The 20,437-nt window shown below is 39.3% G+C and overlaps 3 protein-coding genes and 1 long non-coding RNA gene across 6 annotated transcripts; 1 reads left to right on the top strand and 3 right to left on the bottom strand.

Moving 5' to 3' along the window:
* Window positions 1-5,952: 5,952 nt before the first annotated feature.
* LOC103838446 (G-type lectin S-receptor-like serine/threonine-protein kinase At1g61370) lies at window positions 5,953-9,430 on the bottom strand. Of its 3 annotated transcripts, XM_033278689.1 has the most exons (8): window positions 9,090-9,430; window positions 7,706-8,937; window positions 7,507-7,623; window positions 7,277-7,437; window positions 6,975-7,185; window positions 6,656-6,893; window positions 6,424-6,574; window positions 6,027-6,320 (listed from the first exon to the last, which is right to left on the bottom strand). In XM_033278689.1, exons 2-8 carry the CDS (start codon window positions 8,532-8,534, stop codon window positions 6,027-6,029), a joined length of 2,001 nt encoding a protein of 666 aa, XP_033134580.1. In that variant the 5' UTR covers window positions 8,535-8,937; window positions 9,090-9,430. The 3 variants fall into 3 exon arrangements, 2 of the variants coding, with proteins under 2 accessions (XP_009113134.1, XP_033134580.1); XM_009114886.3 differs by lacking the exon at window positions 9,090-9,430 and having other exon boundaries at window positions 5,953-6,320; window positions 7,706-8,990; XR_004450782.1 differs by lacking the exons at window positions 6,027-6,320; window positions 9,090-9,430 and having other exon boundaries at window positions 6,656-6,771; window positions 6,840-6,893; window positions 7,706-9,083.
* Window positions 9,431-9,497: 67 nt separating this feature from the next.
* Window positions 9,498-11,014, top strand: LOC117127870. The gene is made up of 2 exons (XR_004450783.1): window positions 9,498-10,249; window positions 10,431-11,014. It is a non-coding gene; the product is annotated as an uncharacterized LOC117127870 (long non-coding RNA).
* On the bottom strand, window positions 10,310-14,394 carry LOC103838447 (G-type lectin S-receptor-like serine/threonine-protein kinase SD1-29). The gene is made up of 7 exons (XM_009114887.3): window positions 12,081-14,394; window positions 11,883-11,993; window positions 11,627-11,796; window positions 11,324-11,534; window positions 11,009-11,246; window positions 10,774-10,924; window positions 10,310-10,695 (listed from the first exon to the last, which is right to left on the bottom strand). The coding sequence occupies exons 1-7, from the start codon at window positions 13,345-13,347 to the stop codon at window positions 10,390-10,392; spliced, it is 2,454 nt and encodes an 817-aa protein (XP_009113135.1). The 5' UTR covers window positions 13,348-14,394; the 3' UTR covers window positions 10,310-10,389.
* On the bottom strand, window positions 14,247-20,352 carry LOC103838445 (G-type lectin S-receptor-like serine/threonine-protein kinase At1g61390). Its single transcript, XM_009114885.3, has 7 exons — window positions 16,392-20,352; window positions 16,141-16,251; window positions 15,715-15,887; window positions 15,416-15,626; window positions 15,027-15,264; window positions 14,797-14,947; window positions 14,247-14,707 (listed from the first exon to the last, which is right to left on the bottom strand). The coding sequence occupies exons 1-7, from the start codon at window positions 17,647-17,649 to the stop codon at window positions 14,414-14,416; spliced, it is 2,436 nt and encodes an 811-aa protein (XP_009113133.2). The 5' UTR covers window positions 17,650-20,352; the 3' UTR covers window positions 14,247-14,413.
* Window positions 20,353-20,437: the final 85 nt, after the last annotated feature.

Below are 20,437 nucleotides of genomic sequence, written 5' to 3'. Positions count from 1 at the left end.
GCCGTTGATAGACGTTAATGATTATACACTTTCCATACTCTTACACACCCCCTCAAGACGGACGGCCATTCGAGAGTCCGATCTTGACTAGTAGAGAATCAAACCGTGTGCGAGGTAATGGCTTCGTCAGTGCGTCGGCAAGTTGATCAGCTGAGTTGACGTGAGATACGCGCAGTTCACCGCTTTGCACAAATTGTCGAACAAAATGATAGTCAAGAGCAAGATGTTTCATTCTGGAATGAAAGACCGGATTGGCAGCAAGGTATGTAGCGCCAATATTGTCACAGTAGATGACTGGTTTAGTAGGAGATGGGGCTTCAAGCTCGGACAGAAGAGACTGAAGCCAGCAGACTTCAGCTGTAGTGGATGCAAGAGACCGATACTCTGCTTTTGTTGATGATCGAGCTACACCAGTTTGTTTCTTAGATGACCAGGCAATAGGGTGACGACCAAGATAGACTATATAAGCACCAGTGGAAGTATAGTCGTCTCGGTTCCCAGCCCAATCCGCATCAGTGAACGCGTGAAGACTAGGAGTGTTGTGAGCTGGAAGAAAGATGCCGCGTGTGGTTGTGCCAGCAAGATAACGAAGGATGCGCTTGACTGCTTGCCAGTGGTCAGTGGTGGGCTTGTGCATGAACTGCGACAGCTTATTTACTGGGAAGGAGATGTCAGGCCGCGTCAATGAGAGATACTGGAGGCTGCCGACTACTGCTCGATATTCTGAAGGATCAGCCAAAGGAGTACCTGAAGACAACGTTAAAGTAGTGTTAGAACACATAGGTGTCTTGATTGAATGACAGTCAGCCATTTTTGTACGATGTAGAAGATCTAATATGTAACGACTTTGATTCAAGTGCATTCCCTCCTTTGTCCTAATTACTTCTATGCCAAGAAAGAACGACAAATCATCTAAATCTTTTAAAGAAAAACGTTGAGATAAGGATTCGATAAACCGGGATGTATGAGAGGGACTGTTTCCAGTGATGATCAAATCATCTACGTAGACAAGCATGTAGATGAGAACCCCATTCTTGTTGTAGATAAAGAGAGAGGCATCCGCTACTGAGTTCTTGAAACCAGACTGGAGAAGAAACGTGCGGAGCTCATTGTACCATGCCCGTGGGGCTTGTTTAAGTCCATAAATAGCCTTCCGGAGCTTACACACTGCAGTGGGATTATCTTTATCAATAAAACCTGGGGGTTGCATCATGTAGACATCTTCTTTGAGATGACCTTGAAGAAATGCATTGTTGACATCAAGTTGACGCAGGTTCCAATTTTTAGTAACTGCAATGCTGAGAATGGTCCTGATTGTGGCCGGCTTCACGACTGGACTAAATGTGTCATGATAATCGACACCTGGTCTTTGAGTGTAACCCTTGGCAACAAGTCTGGCTTTGTAGCGCGCTATGGAGCCATCTGCGTTTCTCTTTATGGTGAAGATCCACCTGCAACCTACAACATTAACATGATTAGCTGCTTCAGTGAGTGTTTCTAAATCCCATGAATGATTCCCTGTTTGAGCATCAAACTCATCACTCATAGCTTTGCGCCAATGGGGGCTCTTGAGGGCTTCAGCAACTGTTTTAGGAATCTGTTCCAAGAGCGAGGTAGTGGTAGTATGAAGGTTTAGTTTCTGGACTGGTTTCCGGGTACGAGTACTCGCACGAGTAGGTTGAGGAAGTTGGGTTGAAGGTGGTATAGATGGAGGAGGTAAAGGAACATCGAGAGGTGGAGTGTTGCTGGGAGTGGTAGTAGCAGGAGGGTTAGGCTGAGGTGGGTTTGTTGCGGGTGGGGGTTCAGCATGAGGAACCGGTTGCGGTATAAGAGAGACAACAGGATGAGAGCGAGTGGGGACGTCTTGATCATCCTCTGTTGAAACTTTTGAAGAAGAAATAGAGAATGGAAAAACCGATTCATGAAAAACTACATGACGCGAAGTATAAATCCGTTTTGTTTCTCTATCAAAACAGAAATAGGCACTCTGTGTTATTGAATAGCCTAGAAAGACACAAGGTGTCGATCGTGCATCAAGCTTGTTAGATGCATATGGTCTAAGCCATGGAAAACACAGGCAGCCAAAGATCCGAAGTTTTTCATAATTTGGAACATGTCCATGTAACTTTTGAAAAGGAGTTTGAAAATTTAAAACCGGAGTTGGCATTCTGTTTATAAGATAGACAGCCGTAGCAAATGCATAAGTCCAAAACGATTTAGGCATTGAAGCATGAGATAACAGAGCAAGACCAGTCTCGACTATATGTCGATGTCTACGCTCCGATATACCGTTATGTTCTGGAGTATGCGGCGGACTTGTCATATGAGAGATGCCATGAGAAGCTAAAAAGGATGCTAACGCTATATATTCTCCCCCATTGTCAGTGTATAGAGTTCTAAGTTTGGTTTGAAATCGATTTTCAACCAAGACTTTGAATCTAGTAAAAACATCAGACACTTGGGATTTTTGTTTCAATGGATATAACCATGTATAGCGTGTAAAATGATCTACAAAGATAACATAATACTTGAAACCATCTTCTGAAATTTGTGGAGATGTCCACACATCTGAAAAGACTATGTCAAGCGGAAAAGATGATCGCAAAGTAGAATTTTTAAAAGGCAACTTGTGCATTTTATTAATAGAGCAAGAAGTGCATGGAGAAGCCATTAAAACACTAGATGTAGTAGGTAACTGATAAATAGAAACTAGTTTTTGAAGAATTGGAAAAGCAGGATGACCAAGACGCGAGTGCCAATCAGACATAGTGGTCTTGACAGCTGAAGCAAATGCAAGAGAAGGAGGTTTAGAGGTTTTTGAAAGCGGCCATGCATAGGTACCATCTTTAGGCTTGCCCTCCAGACGAAGAGCCCCCGTCTGCAAGTCTCTCACCTGAAAGTAAGTTGGAGTAAACGTGACAGCAACCCCATTAGTTGAGCATAATTGAAACACAGAAATTAAGTTCTTTTGTAACGATGGAACACATAATACACTATTAAGAAAGAAAGGTTTTGTATAAGAAGGAAGAGATAAAGAACCAGTGTGGGAGATGTTGAGGCCTGACCCATCACCAAGTAAGACACCATCACCGCCACTGTAAGGATTGTGGAGAGACAGATTAGCCAAGTCAGATGTCATGTGGTGGGAAGCGCCACTATCAAAGAGCCATGTAGATGCATCAGACATGATTGGTTGATTCATCGGAGAAGGCATGATTGCTTGATTAGCTTGAGGATGCCACGCCAGGTTGAGTTGTTGAGAGTTCCAAGACTGTTGAGGTCGCATGGCAGTCGCTTGTGGTGGCGTTGCTGCACCTCGAACAAGACGGAACTGTGGACAATACTTGGCACTATGTCCTTGTGTGCCGCATGCTTGACATCTGCCAAGATAAGGTTTGTTAAACCTTGGTTGGAATGTGGCTTGATTCCCTCTGTTCTGCGAATAGTTGTTGTGATTGTTGTTGTTGTTCTTCCAGTGAGAGCGTGGTCTAGCATCAGTAGCGTGTGCCACAATCGGAGTCGCAGTAGAAGAGTCTTTACACATGAGCATGGCCTCGCGATTAATGAGTCTTTCGTATAGCTCAGTGAACGGGATCGTAGTGTCACGGCCGTTGATAGCATCAATCTCTGGTTTGTACTCCTCAGGGAGTCCATCAAGAATTCTCTCAGTAACATCTTCTGGATCCATTGGCTTGCCGAGCAAGGCTAGCTCATCAACCTTGGACTTAACTAGGCGCAGATATTCACTAATGGTCTTGGTACCTTTGACAGAAGATTCAATTTGCTTTTTGATCTGGCGCACATGACCACGAGTCGGAATGCCAAAGGTAGACAGGAGAATAGTCCACACCTCTTTTGTTGTTGTTGCGCTGGAGACGACGGTCTGAACCGGTAAGGTGATCGCACCTATGATAGCGCTGTAGAGAAGCCGGTCTTGTCGCCTCCAAGGAGCAAACGCCGGGTTTGGTTGAGCCTCGCCATGAACATTAATAGTCTGAGCAGGTGCGGTGTTGTTATCATCAATAAAGTGATGAAGTTCATGACCCTCAAGAAGCGCACGGATCTGGCGACTCCACATCAGATAGTTCGTCGTGGTGAGTTTGGTCACGCTCGACATGTTGACCGAGAGCAGGGTGGTGCGTGGATCATCGGGATTGAACACAACCGTACGTTCAGCCGTGTGTTCATTCATTGTCATTGATACTTGGAGAGAAAGTTAGGTCTGAGACAAGAAGAAGAAACGAGATTTGGGAGAAGAGAGGCGGAAGAGAAAAGAAAAAAAAAATAGGTTTTCACCTATAGGGCTCTGATACCATATTGAGTATTGGAATTGAATGAATATTATTGAGTAAGGAGCTCTGTTCTTATATGTACAGAGATGATCACAAGAAAGGCAAGGCAATATTCTAGGAGATACAATAGACTAATTACAGACTATATAGCCGTTGATAGACGTTAATGATTATACACTTTCCATACTCTTACACTTAGGTCCACAACCGCCTAAGTATCAATTTTACTCTTACAACAAGTTTTTTTGCAAATTAACATAAACTGATCAGTTAACTAGTGCCACAACATTTTTTATCCTCATCTCTTACATATACGACAATGGACCTACTCATTTGGTGTACGAATTGGACAAAGATTTCCTCTGCGTTTTGTGCAGCCAATCATCCTGATTGCTTATCTATCTTCTGCCACTGATGAACATGAAATCCGTTAGAAGAAGAAGAAGACAAATCCATTGACTAGTTTCTTCTTTGTGTGGTCTGGTCAAAACCTTCTCTGAATTGGACTCTCTTAGAAGTCTCTATAATGAGTGAATTTTTTTGAGAAAATTATCATTTAAATCACCAATTTTTAAATTTGGTTGAAAAAAACATGAATTTTTTTTGGACCATTTAAAGCCTCAACTTATCTTGACTAATCATTTAAATCTTTAATATATTTTGACTAAGCCATTTTAAACACGCCGTTAATTTCTGTTAAATTAATCTGTTAATCAATGTAACGGCTTGTTTAAAACGGCTTAGTTAAAATATATTAGAGATTTAAATGGTTAGTCAAGATAAATTGAAGCTTTAAATGATTCACCAAAAAATTCATGTTTTTTCTTCAACTATATTTGAAAGTTTGGTAATTTAAATAACAATTTTCCCGAAAATATTCCAATGAGAATGTCACATAAATCCAATTTACATTACTTAACTGACCTCACAATTATGAATACCACGTGGCAACCCACGTTGAAGAATCAAATTAGGTAACAAAACTCATGAGGAAACACTTAGCTCCTTGGAAGATTTGTTCTCTTCAACAGAGAAGTTATCATTGGCACGTTGGAGTATGGGACCTCACATACGGTGACGAGCCTTTTCATAGAAGGCCCTTGAGAGGGCACTATTGTTACTGATCATTGTGAGATTCGCCGTGGGGCTGGAGACTGACCTTTCTCTGTTAGCCACCCAAACAATAACCCGAGGAGTGACTTTCTGGAACGAGATTCCAACATACTGATTCTCAAAAGTGTTGGTACTAAAGAAGCCTAGCTCAAAATATCCACCAAGAGAGAGTTTGCCATACTAACAAAGGACTTGATGTGGCTATAACCATATTTCAAGAAAAAGGTTGTTGTCAAGATCAAGCATACAACAATACCTTCTTGAGATTTCAACAATTGAACAAAAATATTGTTTTGGTGAACTCAAAGAAGTGAAATAACAATTCTACTTTAGTTTCATCTATAAACATATAACTAATTTGTCTTATCCTACTTAGGACACCCAAAGTTGAACACATCATAGTTCACAACACTCGACTTTGTCAAAGTACTTTTTTACTCTCAGGTGCATTGGAGTGTCAGCATCAATCAGCATTGAAACAATCCATTTCCCCAAGTCTAACCCATAAGTCAATTTTGTGTCAAAAACAAGAGTCAAAGCTCTCAGATTCAACACATTCTCAGTTTATATTAACATCAAATACCTTTACAACAATTTTCATTTGCAAAAAGCTATGCATTTTTATCGACCAAATATATCTGTTTGTGTTATCTCATTCACAGAATACATAGTCTTGGAATCTGAATCACTCTCTTGAATCTGCAATGCAAAAACCGGTTGTTTTGGTTCAGGAAGATCCATTTCTGTAGTAAGCATTGACATGACTTGTGCAATGTTGGGTCTATCCAACGCTTGCTGTTGAATACACAGCAAACCAATCTGAACACATCTCGCTACTTCCGTATCAGAACCTGAACTGGATATATCTTGATCCAGTAGATCCGCTCCACCACTTTCTCTCCAACAATCCCATGTCTTAACAATTTGATAGAACACACAGAAGTATATATAAGAATCTTGAAACATTTAAATCCAATAATATAAACTCAAGAAGCATAGAGAATGTAATCTTGCTTACATATTCAAGAAGACTCTTGCCTTCCTCTCCAATGGTGAAACTGGAGATCCTCTTTCCCGTTATGATTTCAAGTAGAAGAACTCCAAATGCATAGATGTCTGATTTCTCAGAGAACATTCCTGTCCATGCATACTCTGGAGACATGTATCCTCTGTTCATGTTGCCATACAATTATATAAGTAAAGGCTTTGATTGAGATTTGTTATAGATGTGTGGGGAGGCAGATACGTACAGAGTTCCAACAACCCTGCGAGTGTTGGCTTGGTGTTGTGTTCCTTGAAACATCCGAGCTAATCCAAAATCTGATATTTTTGGGTTCATTTCCTCATCCAAAAGGATGTTGCTGACCTTCAAATCACGGTGCACAACCCTGAGACATGAGTCACGGTGAAGATAGAGAAGTCCACAAGCGATACCTTGAATGATTTCAAACCGCTTGGGCCAATCAAGCTCAAGCTTTTTCGTCGAATCTAGCCAAATTAAATGAAAATGTGAGTGAGCAAAAGAGCATAATATGATGAAAAGAATAGGAAAGATGCAAAGGGACAGACCAAAGATAAAGGTGTTGAGGCTTTTGTTCACCAAGAACTCATAAATCAAAAGCTTTTCCTCTCCTTCGATGCAGCATCCCATAAGCCGAACCAAGTTTCTATGTTGGAGCTTAGAGATGAGTACTATCTCATTCATGAACTCCTGTTTTCCCTGTCCGGAACTGCTAGAAAGCCGTTTTATAGCTATTTCCTTCCCATCTTGCAGCTTTCCCTTTAAGCAAAGAAAGAGATAATCGGTCTAGTGAACAAGAATGATCATGTACAATTTGAATGTTAGCAGAGGAAAGAAAGTTAAATCTTACCTTATAAACTGGACCAAACCCACCTTGACCAAGCTTCTTTTCGATGCTGAAGTTATCAGTGATAGCTAGTATTGTTTGCATCTCAAAGAAGTATACATCTTGTTGTTTCAGTTCTTCCTCCCATGCATCTTCTGAAGTCTCCATTGTTGTAGGAGTTGAGTCTATGTAAAACATCCAAGTGTCAGTACTAAAAAAAAAAACAAGTGCAACTAAGCATCACAGAGTCTCACCATTTTGTTTTGCTTTGTGTCTCCTCCGCCAGAACCAGTAAGAGGCTAAAACCATGATCATGAAAACACAAACGCTGACAGCGCTAGCCACAATAATCTTGGTTCGATTGCTTCCACCTGAAAGATTCACCCGAAGAGTAAAGAAGCAAGAACATGAAGTACAAAGAGGCAAATACTTATGCTCTGTTACATTTCCTACCCAACTCAGAACTTGCAAGACGGATTGAAAGAACTTCTCCTCCAGCAGAAAACTGCATCACATCGACAAGCTCACGGTACCACACCAAGCATCCAATCTGATCAACGAAGGAAAACGCCATGCAAGAACAGTTTCCACGACAACGCTGGCTACACTCCTCAGCATTGATCAAGCTCAGATACTCATAAAAATCCGGAGGCTTTACATTTGCAACAACGTCAAAGACGTCTGCACCATTGCCTTGTGTTGTTGTTGTTACAGAAGAGTTCACACGACAAGACAAGTCTGTTCTTCTCACACAACCACCAGTCCAGTTCCTTCTATTCCACTCCTCATCTGATCTTGGTATAAACCCTTTCAAGCATTCACACTTTGGAGGATTAGATCTCACACAAAGCCCATAAGGCCCACATGTATTGTAAACATCACACGAGCTTACTGGTGCCTCAAAGTCAGTAACCCAACCAGAGCCATCGTGCCAACGAATCTTCAACGATCCCTCTGGTGTCAGCGTAGTGTACGACAAGTTAGAGTTTCTTTGTAATGAATAAGTCAAAAAGCCTGTCCCGGCTGACGCGTCTTGAGAAACGCTGAACTGGCTTACATGTGAGTCATCCATCTCCGGTGTGCCGGTGAACCTTTCCCTCGCCCATGGACCGCCTCTCCAGTAGGGTATTGTTCCTCTCATTATAAAGCCTTGTGGAGGTAGCTGTGTGGTAAGCTCAGCTATGAACTCTCCAGATGAAGGATCTGTGGGGCTTTTCCAGGAAGACAACACACGTTTGTTGTTATTAGGAACATTATACATCACAGATGATTGAGGTAGCATAGTATCACCGAGATGCTCAAAGCTTTGCCATAAGATTCTTCCGGAAACTGCATCAACCAGGACGAAATTGCCATTGTCTAAAAGCTCGCCGCGGAGTTCGTTAGATGAGAAAGTTTCTCCTATGGACCAGACAAGATCTTGTTCTTCTCCCTCGAGCAGGACAAGGCTCCCATTGGTGCTGAGAGTGAGATTCGCCGGTGTTTTTGTGACTGGCTTGTCTCTGTTACCCACCCAGACAACGACCTGAGGAGTGATGTTCTTGAACCAGACACCAACATACTGATTCCGAGAATTGTTAGGACTGAAGAAACCGAACTCGTAAGATCCGTCAGGAGAGCTTAGAGTTTGTCCTATTGACAAAGGGCTTGCTCTGGTTATAGCTGCATAGCCATAACTTGAGAATCTGCTCAACAAGAAGAGGAAGAAAGAAAAGAATAAAATATCAATATTTCTCATAATGATATACAAGAGCTCTTCTAAAGATTTCAATTTATGACAAAAAGCTTGTCTGCATAAAGTCAATAACAGAACAAACTTCCTTCGTGTACATCTTACCAGATACGAAACCTCTTGGATGCATCCATGGTCCATGGAGGCTAACTTATTTTATATATTTTAAATTATTATAATAAGCCCTCTAGACCGCAGTTTAAAAAAGACAAATCATAGACCACATTGACCTGTAGAATCACTATCTCTCCATTCACATTAAATAAAACAAAAGTGTGTCTATTTTTTAATTATTTATTAGAGATTTTATATTCCATGTTGCTTGTGCAGAGATAACTTTGAATAATCAACAACTACTTTCCATCTAACCAATCCCATGATAAACAAAGTATTCACATTCCATATCTTCTGCTTCTACTTGCAGCTAAAGTTGAGTAGTAGATTCATCGGTTTTAAAATAAAAGACCAATACCTGAAAGCGTAAGCAATGGAACTCGGTGATGAAATATTACCTGAAGATTCACAATAATGGAGGTACGACTTTTGAGGGGCGGCTTCCACTATTGGTCCCCAGGGCCAAGACTTTGAAAGTTGACATCTCTTTCATTGCATTTTTTTACAAAATATATTGTGATTATAAACTTCCACAGCTCCACATAACAATATACACCTGTTTTGAGCCAACGAAACATTTGTATTTAACAGCAATAAAAAAGTGAGATCTCAAAATTTTAGAATATACTATATACTAAGAGCTTATAGTCCTTGGATCACAGATTGTGTTGACTCATTGACAAAGATAACATCTTTAGACATCGACACATCGTACGTATCTAAAGCGTCACCCTTGAAACATTGCATCTCGTTGAGGCATTTCACCGAACACTTACAGAGCGTAATCTAGACGTCTGAAGACATACAAATTCCAAGCTTTGCTGATGTGGGCGGACCTGAAACCTATATAGTAGTGTCCCACCATATGGGTTTAACTACATCAAAGTCAAAGTCGACGACTTTAAAGCGAGCTGAGACACAAAGAGAATATGATCCAACTTGGAGATTAGCTAAGAAACGAAAGAATGAGAAAGAAGAATAAACACACTGGAAGAGGCAGAAGGTTAGACTAGGTTTAAAAGGAGTAGAAGACTCTATGTGCATCAGAGGGTTTTGTTGTTACACGTTTTCAGCACATGTGGACGTTAGGGTTTGTTAGATGGACTCTGTTTTTAGCCCGACATGATTGAAGAACAAATCCTTAACAAATGGTACGTATCCGAGATCATGCTCTTTTGATTCACGGAGTTGTAAGCTAAGTTTTGTAACAATGAGTTTAATTCACTTTTGCAATATCTCAATAATATTTGGTTCATGAATCTATACATAGTGAACTAGTATATATATATACTTATCGTCCTTGGATTACAGATTGTGTTAAATCATTGACAGAGAAGATATGTTTAGACTCAGACTCTGACGTGAACACATCGTTTAGAGTTTGCGCCGCAAATATAGGCTGCTTTGGTGTTGGAAGTTCTGTCGTTGAAGTAATCATGGACAGTACTTGAAGAGTGTTGGGTCTGTCCGAGGCTTCATGTTGGACACATAGAAGACCAATCTGAACACATCTCGCAACTTCGTATATGTTGCATGAGTCAGTAAGATCTTGATCAAGAAGATCCGCTCCTCCAGTCTCGCACCAAGACTCCCAGGCCTGAGTACAATAAGAATACATTTCATGTCTATATACTTAAATGATAATCAAATCAATCACAGTAAACATGTCACTTACGTATGCAAGAAGGCCTTTGCTCCCATCTCCAAAGCTGAACCTTGAAATCTTCTTGCCGCTGATGATTTCTAGCATGAGAACTCCTAGGCTGTAGATGTCTGACTTCTCGGAGAACAACCCTGCCCATGCATACTCAGGAGACATATATCCTCTGTGATAACATCAAATAGTATATTGTATATGATTATGAGTATGAATCCTTGTTAACCATGTTGTTGTAAAGAGAGATTCTTACAGAGTTCCTACAACTCTTCGAGTGTTGTCCTGATATTGTGTTCCCTGAAACATCCTAGCCAATCCGAAATCCGATATTTTTGGATTCATCTTTTCATCCAGAAGAATATTGCTAACCTTGAGATCTCGGTGAATGACCCTAAGGCGCGAGTCACGGTGGAGATAGAGAAGTCCACGTGCAATACCTTGAATGATTTCAAATCTCTTTGCCCAATCAATCTCCAGCTTTAGAGTTGAATCTATAGGCAATGGTATAGAATAGGTTAGTGACTATATTAGCATAAGATGGAAGGAGTTATGGAATAAAAGAACATACCAAAGAGGAATATATCAAGGCTTTTGTTCACCATAAACTCATAAATAAGTAGCTTCTCTTCTCCTTCGATACAGTACCCCAATAACCGAACCAAGTTCCTATGTTGTAGTTTTGATATTAGTCTTATTTCATTCAAGAACTCCCCTGTACCCTGATCAGAGCTACTTGAAAGGCGCTTAGCAGCTATTTCCTTCCCATCTAGCAGCTTTCCCTGGAAGAATAGTTTCAGATAGATATATAGAACAAGATACATATATACAGCAGAACAAAAAGAAGAAGCAAATAAAATAGAATGTCACATACCTTGTACACTGGACCAAATCCACCTTGACCAAGTTTATTTGAGGAACTGAAATTATCAGTGGCAGTTCTTATGGTATGCATCTCAAAGAAATTTACACCTGAGATATCTTGTGGTTCGAAATCATTCTTCCATGCATTTTGTAAAGTGTTGATGCCAACATGGGTTGGTTCTACAAGAAACAAATGTATTAGCTAGTGCTTGATATCTAGCAGTTTAGCATCCAAAGTCTTTGTGCTAAGTTTTGCAGTGTCTAACCTTTTTGTTTGGCTCTGTATCTCCAGAACATAAATGCGGTAAAGACCAAGATAGCGAAAATCGAAAGGCAAGCAGTAGTAGCTACTATAATCTTGGTTCTATGGCTTCCAGCTGAAATATTTAACCAAACAAAACAAAAATCTAAACTATGCTGTTACAAAACATTTAAACTCTAGAAGAAATGTGTTTCAGTCTTACCCAATTCCGAACTGGCAAGACGAATGGAGATAGTTTCTCCATTGGACATAAACTGAACTGTGTCTACTAGCTTCCCATTCCATACTAAGCATCCAATCCCACTTATATAGGCAAAGGCTGTACAAGAACAGTTTCCTAGACAGCCCTGGTAACACATGTCTGCATCAAGAAAGCTTGCAAACTGGTGCAGATCTGGAGTCTTTACATTAGTCATACGATAGAAGATGTCTGTGTCTCTGCCTTGTGTTTTAGTAGAAGATTTAGCCTGACAAGATAGCTGTGCACGTCTCACACACCCACTAGTCCAGTTCCCTTTCCTCCATTCCACATCTTTCTTTGGAACAAACCCTTTCAAGCATATGCACCTCGGGGTACTAGATCTCACACACAAACCAAAAGGACCACAAGTACCGTATATATCACATGAGTGTTCTGGTTCTGTAAGGTGATGCATCCATTTTTGGCCTTGATCCCAGTAAATCTCCATGTTCCCCTCTGGTGTTAGGGTAAGATAGGACAGATTAAAGTTTCTCAAAGTGGAGTAAGAGAAAGATCCTGTACCGGTTGCTAGATCCTGGACAACGCTGAATGGACTTACATATGATTCATCAAACTGTGGGAAGCCAGTGAACCTTGTTTTCGCCCATGGACCAGTTCTCCAGTAAGGCACTGAGCCTCTTCTTATGAGGCCTTGTAAAGGGACTTGTGGTGTAATCTCCAGAGAAAAGTTCCCAAGTGAAGGATCACTGTAGCTTTTCCATGAAGTCAGTTCCCGCTTCTTGCCATGGGAAAGATCATACATCAGCGTTGACTGAGGAAGCATAGTATTACCAAGATTCTCAAAGCTTTCCCATATAGTTGTTCTTGAGACATCATCGATCAGAACGAGATTTCCAGTGTCTAGAAGCTCGGCATGAGATCTGCTTGATGGGAAAGAAGCCTCTCCTGTTGACCAAATCACAGCTTGTTTCTCATCAACTAAGATCAGGCTCCCGTTTCTGCTGATGGTGAGATTTGCTGCAGAGCTTGTAACTGGTTTATCTCTGTTAGCCACCCACACAATTACCCGAGGAACTATTTTCTTGAACCAGATCCCAATATACTGATTCCCAGTATTGTTAGGACTGAAGAAGCCTAGCTCATAGAACCCACCAGGGGAACTCAGAGTCTGTCGTATTGACAAAGGGCTTGATGAGTTTATAGCTGCATAAACACAGGTTGTGAATATGGTTAGTAAGAAAGAGCAAGCAAATAAAACCATACCCATCTTTCTCTAGTGTTTTACTATTTTTTCTGTGGAAAGATAAGCAAACCTTCATGTGCATCTTCTTTGTTCAGACTGTTGCTTTGAATATAATAAGCACTAAAATATAACGTAATGACGTGTAAGTCAATGAAAATTCATATTCAACCAATAAAAAGAAAGTCAAATAAAAAAAGAAAAGACAAATACAGAGCTGGAAATTGCACCCATCTTACTGTCCACAAAGAAGTAAACGTGTACACATAAGTCAACCTTTTACACAGCAAACAAGTTTGGAGTTTTTGAAAATCTCCAAGAAGAACGTGCGAGTTAATATCTGTATGGGCTTTAAAAATCACATCCACTCGTGGTGACCGGCCTATTAAACCGTGCATCTAGTTCAACCATTTAATCAAATATTGGAAGATCTGAGCAGTTGAAACCATGTGTGCATATGTGTTTGTAGCCGACATCGGCGACTAAAATGACGATATAGCATTCAAAGTAACTGCGATGTGGCGGGACCTAAGTACAGACAGAGACATCGACTATCAGTGGTAGACTTTGACCAGCCGCAGCATAAATTCCCATGAACGTAAGAGGAAACGACACCACTGAGTCAAGATGCTTGAAAAAATCGTTTTTTCAAAATTCATTTTCACATTAACTATTAAGGACAGTATAGTTTGGGAATATTTTGACCAAGTCAACTCAAGAGTAGGTAAGAAAATTCGTTAGTTTATTTCTGTTATAGGAATATAATCTGTTTACAATCTACTGAAAAACACACAAAGAAAAAGTAAAAAAAAAAGTGTGTTTATCTTGTATTGTTGATCACCGAATACCTACTGTCCGTAATCCAAGAGAAGACGATAAGATGACAAGTACAAACTCTTTATTAAAACACCAATACAATACAAAAGGAAAGAAAAACTTTATATATTTATTTGAGAAGTGCTGAAAATAAGAAACAATGAGAAAGTTCTCATAGTTTCAAAAACAAGCTGAGCATTTTAATTTACAGAAGAACAGAAATCCACACACACACACACTTTCGGTTCCACAAGTTTCAAAATGACGCATTCATTACTTAACGCCCCTGGATCCCAGATTGTGTCAACCCATTGACGGTGATCACATCGTTAGACGTGGATTCTTCACCTCTACTGTGCAGTGCAAATATGGGTTGTTTTGGTGAGGGAAGAACTAATGTTGTAGTGAGCATAGACAGTAACTCAACTGTGTTGGGTCTCTCCACAGGTTGGTGTTGAACACAAATCAGACCAATCTGGACACATCTCGAAACTTGTAATGGGCAACAAGAATCAGCAATATCTTGGTCCAGAAAATCAACTCCTTTGGTTTCACACCAACATTCCCATGCCTGTGGTTTAGTTTCAGATCTTAAGAATATAAGAGCAAGAAAACTTCATCCGCAAGTTAATGGAAAACCTAAAAAGTCTTAAAACTTACATATGCAATGAGGTTATTTCCTTCTTCCCCATTGTTGAACCTTGAGATCTTTTCTCCACTGATAATTTCTAACAAGAGAACTCCAAATGCATAGATGTCGGATTTTTCAGAGAACACACCTGTCCACGCATACTCAGGAGACATATATCCTCTGTGAAAACATCAACTAGTTTAGTTTATGATTCAGATTATGAATCTTGTTAGTCTTGTTTTCAATGAACGGTTCTTACAGAGTTCCTACAACCCTGCGAGTGTTGTCCTGGAAATGGGTTCCTTGAAACATGCGAGCCAGTCCAAAATCTGATATTTTTGGGATCATTCTCTCGTCCAGAAGAATGTTGCTGACCTTCAGGTCTCGGTGAATGACCCTGAGGCGTGAGTCACGGTGGAGATAGAGAAGCCCACGTGCAATACCTTGAATGATATCAAATCTCTTTGTCCAATCAATCTCAAACTTTAGAGTTGAATCTAGACAATATTATAGAACATATTAGTGACAGTGAGACCATGACATTTTAAAGAAAATTTTAATAATTTTCAATTTTTTTTTTTGTATATTATCTCTTTAAATTTTGGAACAAAAAGGTTAACAATGATGTATACGAAGTAAAAGACTCACCAAATAGAAAAACGTCAAGGCTTTTGTTCTCCAAAAACTCATAAATCAATAGCTTCTCTTCTCCTTTGATGCAGCATCCCAAAAGCCTAACCAAGTTTCTATGCTGTAGTTTAGAGATTAGTGTTATCTCATTCATGAACTCCTCTGTTCCCTGTCCGGAGCTGCTAGACAGGCGTTTAACCGCTATTTCCTTTCCATCTACCAGCTTTCCCTGAAAGCAAAGTTGCAGATAGTCAGTCATCTATAGAAACACATAATACAAGCAAATAGTGAGCAACTAAAAAAAGAGTATCCCATACCTTATAAACTGGACCAAATCCACCTTGACCGAGTTTGTTTGAGAAACTAAAGTTATTAGTGGCAGTTCGTATTGTATGCATCTCAAAGAAATTTATGCCGGAGACATCTTGTGGTTCCAAATCATTCCTCCGCGCATCTTGTGAAGTGTTGATGAACATAAAATTTGGTGCAACTGGTCAATAGCGTCATTTATTAGTTTGTATCATTGTTTCATCCAACGCTGAACTTTCAGCACAAGTAAACAAATTAACCCTTAATTAGGAGGACATCAATCTTTAAGATAAACTCCCTAATAAATACTGCCTACTTGAGACTGTCCCGACTCCCATGGGACGTAGAATCTAGCAATTTGCTTTGGTTTTGGTCACACGAAAACAAAAAGACAAAGAAAGAGAGTGGGAGAGACCAAAATTCTAGTGTCTCACCATTTTGTTTGGCTCGGTATCTCCAGAACGTATACGCGGAAAAGACCAAGATCGTGAGTAAGGAAAGGCTGGCAGTAGCACCAGCAATAATCATTGTTCGGCTGCTTCCAACTGAAACATTCACCATAAAACAAAAACAAAAAAATTCATACCATGCGGCTACAGAGAAACAATATCATAAAATAGAAACACTTCAAATGTAACAAGTAAGCAATACTCATTATTTATAATATAACACATTATATACCTACCCAATTCTGAACTTGCAAGACGAAGGGAAAGAGACTCTCCATCAGATGAAAACTGAACCGTGTCTACAAGCTCCCGGTTCCATACCAAGCATCCAATTCCACTTATATAGGCAAAGGCTGTGCAAGAACAGTTTCCTAGACAACCCTGGTGACACTGTTCTGCGTTGAGAAAGCTTGCAAACTGGTACATATCCGGAGTCTTTACATGTTTCATATGATAGAAGATGTCTGCTTCTTTGCCTTGAGTCTTTGTAGAAGAGTTCGCCTGGCAAGAGAGCTGTGTATGTCTCACACACCCACTTGTCCAGTTCCTTTGTCTCCACTCCTCATCTGACTTTGGTACAAACCCTTTCATGCATACACACTTTGGAGTACTGGTTCTCAAACACAAACCAAAAGGCCCACAAGCACCATATAGATCACATGAGCTTACTGGAGCTGCAAAGTGAAGCGTCCAGTTTTTGCCATCACTCCAGAGGATCTTCATTTTCCCTTCTGATGTTAACGTAACATATGATAGTTTATAGTTTCTCAACTGGGAATAAGAGAAAGATGCTGTGCCTTTCTCTACATCCTGGACAACAGTGAATGGACTTACATATGATGCATCGATCCCAGGTATCCCAGAGAATTTTGTTTTTGCCCATGGACCACTTCTCCAGTAAGGCTTTGAGCCTCTCCTTATAAGGCCTTGTGGGGGTACTTGTGGTGTGAACTCCAGTGAGTATTCCCCAGGGGATGGATCGTTGTTGCTTTTCCAGGAAGTCAACACATGCTTCTTTCCTCGGGGGATATCATAAGACACCGATGACTGAGGTAACATAGTATTACCAAGATTCCCGAAGCTCTGCCATAATGTTTTTCCTGAAACATCATCGGTTACAACAAGGTTTCCGGTGTCTAGAAGCTCTGCATGGCACTTCTTGGATGTGAATGCTTCTCCTGTTGACCATATAACATCTTGCTTTCCGTCAAGCAAGATCAGGCTCCCGTTGCTGCTGATGGTGAGATTTGCCGCGGTTTTTGTGACTGGTTTGTCTCTGTTAGCCACCCACACAACGACCTGAGGAGTGATGTTCTTGAACCATACCCCAACATACTTATTCAGGGTGTTGTTAGGACTGAAGAAGCCTAATTCATAAACTCCGTTGGGAGAGCTCAGAGTTTGTCCTATTGATAAAGGACTTGATGTGTTTATATCAGCATTTCCACAAGTTGAGAATATAGATATTAAGAGAAAAAAAAGAAAGAAAACCATCGTTTTTCTCTAGTGTACTCTTATATCTTGTGGAGATTTTGAACATATGAGCACAAGCTTACGTTGATGAACAGAGATTAATAAGCCTTGATGGAACAAACACTTTCCGTGTTATCCGGGCATCGTACGCATTGACATTAATAGATTATGTTCTTTTATTGTCAGTGAGAATAATTATGAGTGTAATCTAAACATAAACATCAAAATAACCCATGTTGACATAGTTGACGTAGATATTTTTATGTTTCTTCACTGAAGATAGAATCTAACAAACGACCATAATTTTCTCATTTTGGTCTTCTCATAGTCAACATACACAACTAATAACTTTGCAAGTTTAAACATTTCCTAAAAGATAGATGTAGAAACTGCTTTTAAACGTCATTTTAGTTTATGTTCCATATTGGTAGACAAAGTTAAAAATGCAAAATGAATGTCTAAGACCTAGTGTTTCACCGAACATTTTCAGTGGTAAGATTGGGATTATGTAGATATTAACTTAAATCTATAAAGGGAGTGTATAAGATAAGAATACATGCTCATACATCAAAAGTTCAATGAAAACATAAAAAATATCATAAATTAGTTTTTAGATTGAAGAAATAAAACTTAACAAGCCAGACGTCAGAGGACATGCCGTTCAAAACCTTGTATATGTCGCTCTGATGAAATCTAGATAGATACCGAAAGTACAAGCAAAACTGTGGGCGGATTAATTAATTAAATACCCACCATCTGAGTCAAAATCAATGGTGTCACTGTCACTAAAGAGAAGACAAGACAACTAATAAGCTATAAAGATGCTATTTTGTATTAGCCTTATGACTTTACCCGGAAGAAAAACACTAATATACGACAGGCGGCTGATGAAAATTCACACGAAACACACTCACAAGAGTGCACACACATGCCCATGTCTCAAAGAAGAACAAAAACAAAACCCCACAAAACATTCTTTCTAATGCTTTGTTGACAGGAAATAAACGGTTTTTGGGACAACACAGTGATCATCCCATAGACTATAATAAATCATTGCTGCTCCATAGTGGCCAAAGTGGTGAACACTTTTTTTTTTTATAACTTTGGTGTGATTCTAAAGGCTTTTTAAGCCCAAATACTAAACACTAAGAAGCTCATAAAAATCCAAGTTTTCTTGCCACTTAAGATGTTTATGGATAATCAAAGAAAATCGAACTCATGACGGAAGTTTCAGCTGGAACCCCTTTACTACTAGGCCAAGACCACTTGGTGGACATGTAAATGCTTAAAATTATCATTAGTCACTGATGTGGTCTGACCATCAATATGTAAATGTAAGATCTCTCCTATTATTCAAGGTCACAATACAAAGAACTATATATACAGAGAGTCAGAGCCGTGCCTACTGAAGAATATTTGAAGCATCCGCTCCTGTTAAATAATTTTTACAAAAAACTATAGAGCATATAGTTATATTTTTATTTTATACATACATAAACAAACTTTTTTTATTGCTTCTTAACTGGATTACAGATATCAATTGATAACTAGCACTGTTTTTTCCACTTATTTTCTATAACTACAGCTTAGATGTTTCTAATCAATTTTTAAACATTTTATTTTTTTTCTTCTTCAGCTTTATATGCTTAGTTTACAAATTTACAAGAAACTATGTAAATAAAAGACCAATTTGTATGTTTCAGTTTTATATCTATAACTAAACATAAAATGATAATAAATTTTTTTTGTATTTTCTATCAAAACTTTATTTTTTAAATGATTATTTATATACTAGTTTGTCATAATACAATATTATTGATAAAAATATATTATTTATTTTTGCTTAGGGCATCCAAAAGGTTTGGCACGGCTCTGCAAAGAGTAGACATCTAGGTTAGAGACTAGGCCTGGGCATTTTAACCTGGACCCGAAGACCCGAACTAGAACCGACCCAAAAATACCCGACCCGGATCCTGACCGAAAATTTATAAGTACCTTTTGGGTCTAATTTTTTTGTACCCGAACGGACCTGGAACCGAAAGAAACCGACCCGAATAGACTCGGACCCAAAAAGAACCGACCCGAATAGACCCGACCCGATAAGAACCGATTTGTACCCGACTTAAAAACATGTATATCTAAAACTATAATGTTTTTGTGTTCTATTTTATATATATTATTTTATGATTTAGTTGAAATATCTTTTGTTAACAATATTTGTTATTATTTTGTAATATTGTTTAAGTAATATGAAGCTTTAAAATTTAAAATTTAGAGTTTAAAAATGTTTTATGTTAATTATTAATAGTTTCATTTAGGTTATTTTGTAAAATTTTAGATATATATGATAAATATTAACTAAAATTGATAGAATTTGGTATGTCATGTCTTTTTTAGATCCTAAGTACCCGAACCCGACCCGGACCCGATATGGACCCGAAAAGTTATGGGTATTTTATGAGTATTTTAATTATAGACCCGAACCGACCCGGATCCGAGAAGAACCGACCTGAACCCGAACCGAAAATTTCTAAGTATCTATTGGGTTTAAATATTTAGGATCCGAAAAACCCGGACCCGAAAGGAACCGGCCTGAACCCGACTCGAAGACCCAAACGCCCAGACCTATTAGAGACATTTATAGTTGTTTCTTTAAACAGAATTGAAGAATATTGAGGTAGTTTAGAAGATGATAACATGTATCATTGGCATGCTACGTTGTATCACTAACACGCCCTCTTAAGATGTGTTTGTTTTTTTTAGGAAAAAAACATTTCTCATGTCTTTCTCTACCTTTTTATTTGTTTTT

The sequence above is a fragment of the Brassica rapa genome, chromosome A09, assembly GCF_000309985.2.
Source record: "Brassica rapa cultivar Chiifu-401-42 chromosome A09, CAAS_Brap_v3.01, whole genome shotgun sequence".
Lineage (NCBI taxonomy): Eukaryota > Viridiplantae > Streptophyta > Magnoliopsida > Brassicales > Brassicaceae > Brassica > Brassica rapa.
This window is presented reverse-complemented; position numbering and strand designations above follow the sequence as displayed.

Coding starts and splice junctions, on each gene's coding strand:
- LOC103838446 (XM_009114886.3), bottom strand. CDS start 8,990: ATGAGAAATATTGATATTTTATTCTTTTCTTTCTTCCTCTTCTTGTTG. Junction 7,186..7,276: donor GGTTTGGTCCAGTTTATAAG/GTAAGATTTAAC, acceptor CTTTGCTTAAAG/GGAAAGCTGCAAGATGGGAA. Junction 6,575..6,655: donor CGCAGGGTTGTTGGAACTCT/GTACGTATCTGC, acceptor CAACATGAACAG/AGGATACATGTCTCCAGAGT.
- LOC103838447 (XM_009114887.3), bottom strand. CDS start 13,347: ATGGGTATGGTTTTATTTGCTTGCTCTTTCTTACTAACCATATTCACA. Junction 11,797..11,882: donor ATACAGAGCCAAACAAAAAG/GTTAGACACTGC, acceptor TGTTTCTTGTAG/AACCAACCCATGTTGGCATC. Junction 11,247..11,323: donor CCTTGATATATTCCTCTTTG/GTATGTTCTTTT, acceptor CATTGCCTATAG/ATTCAACTCTAAAGCTGGAG.
- LOC103838445 (XM_009114885.3), bottom strand. CDS start 17,649: ATGGTTTTCTTTCTTTTTTTTCTCTTAATATCTATATTCTCAACTTGT. Junction 15,265..15,415: donor CCTTGACGTTTTTCTATTTG/GTGAGTCTTTTA, acceptor AATATTGTCTAG/ATTCAACTCTAAAGTTTGAG. Junction 14,948..15,026: donor CGCAGGGTTGTAGGAACTCT/GTAAGAACCGTT, acceptor ATGTTTTCACAG/AGGATATATGTCTCCTGAGT.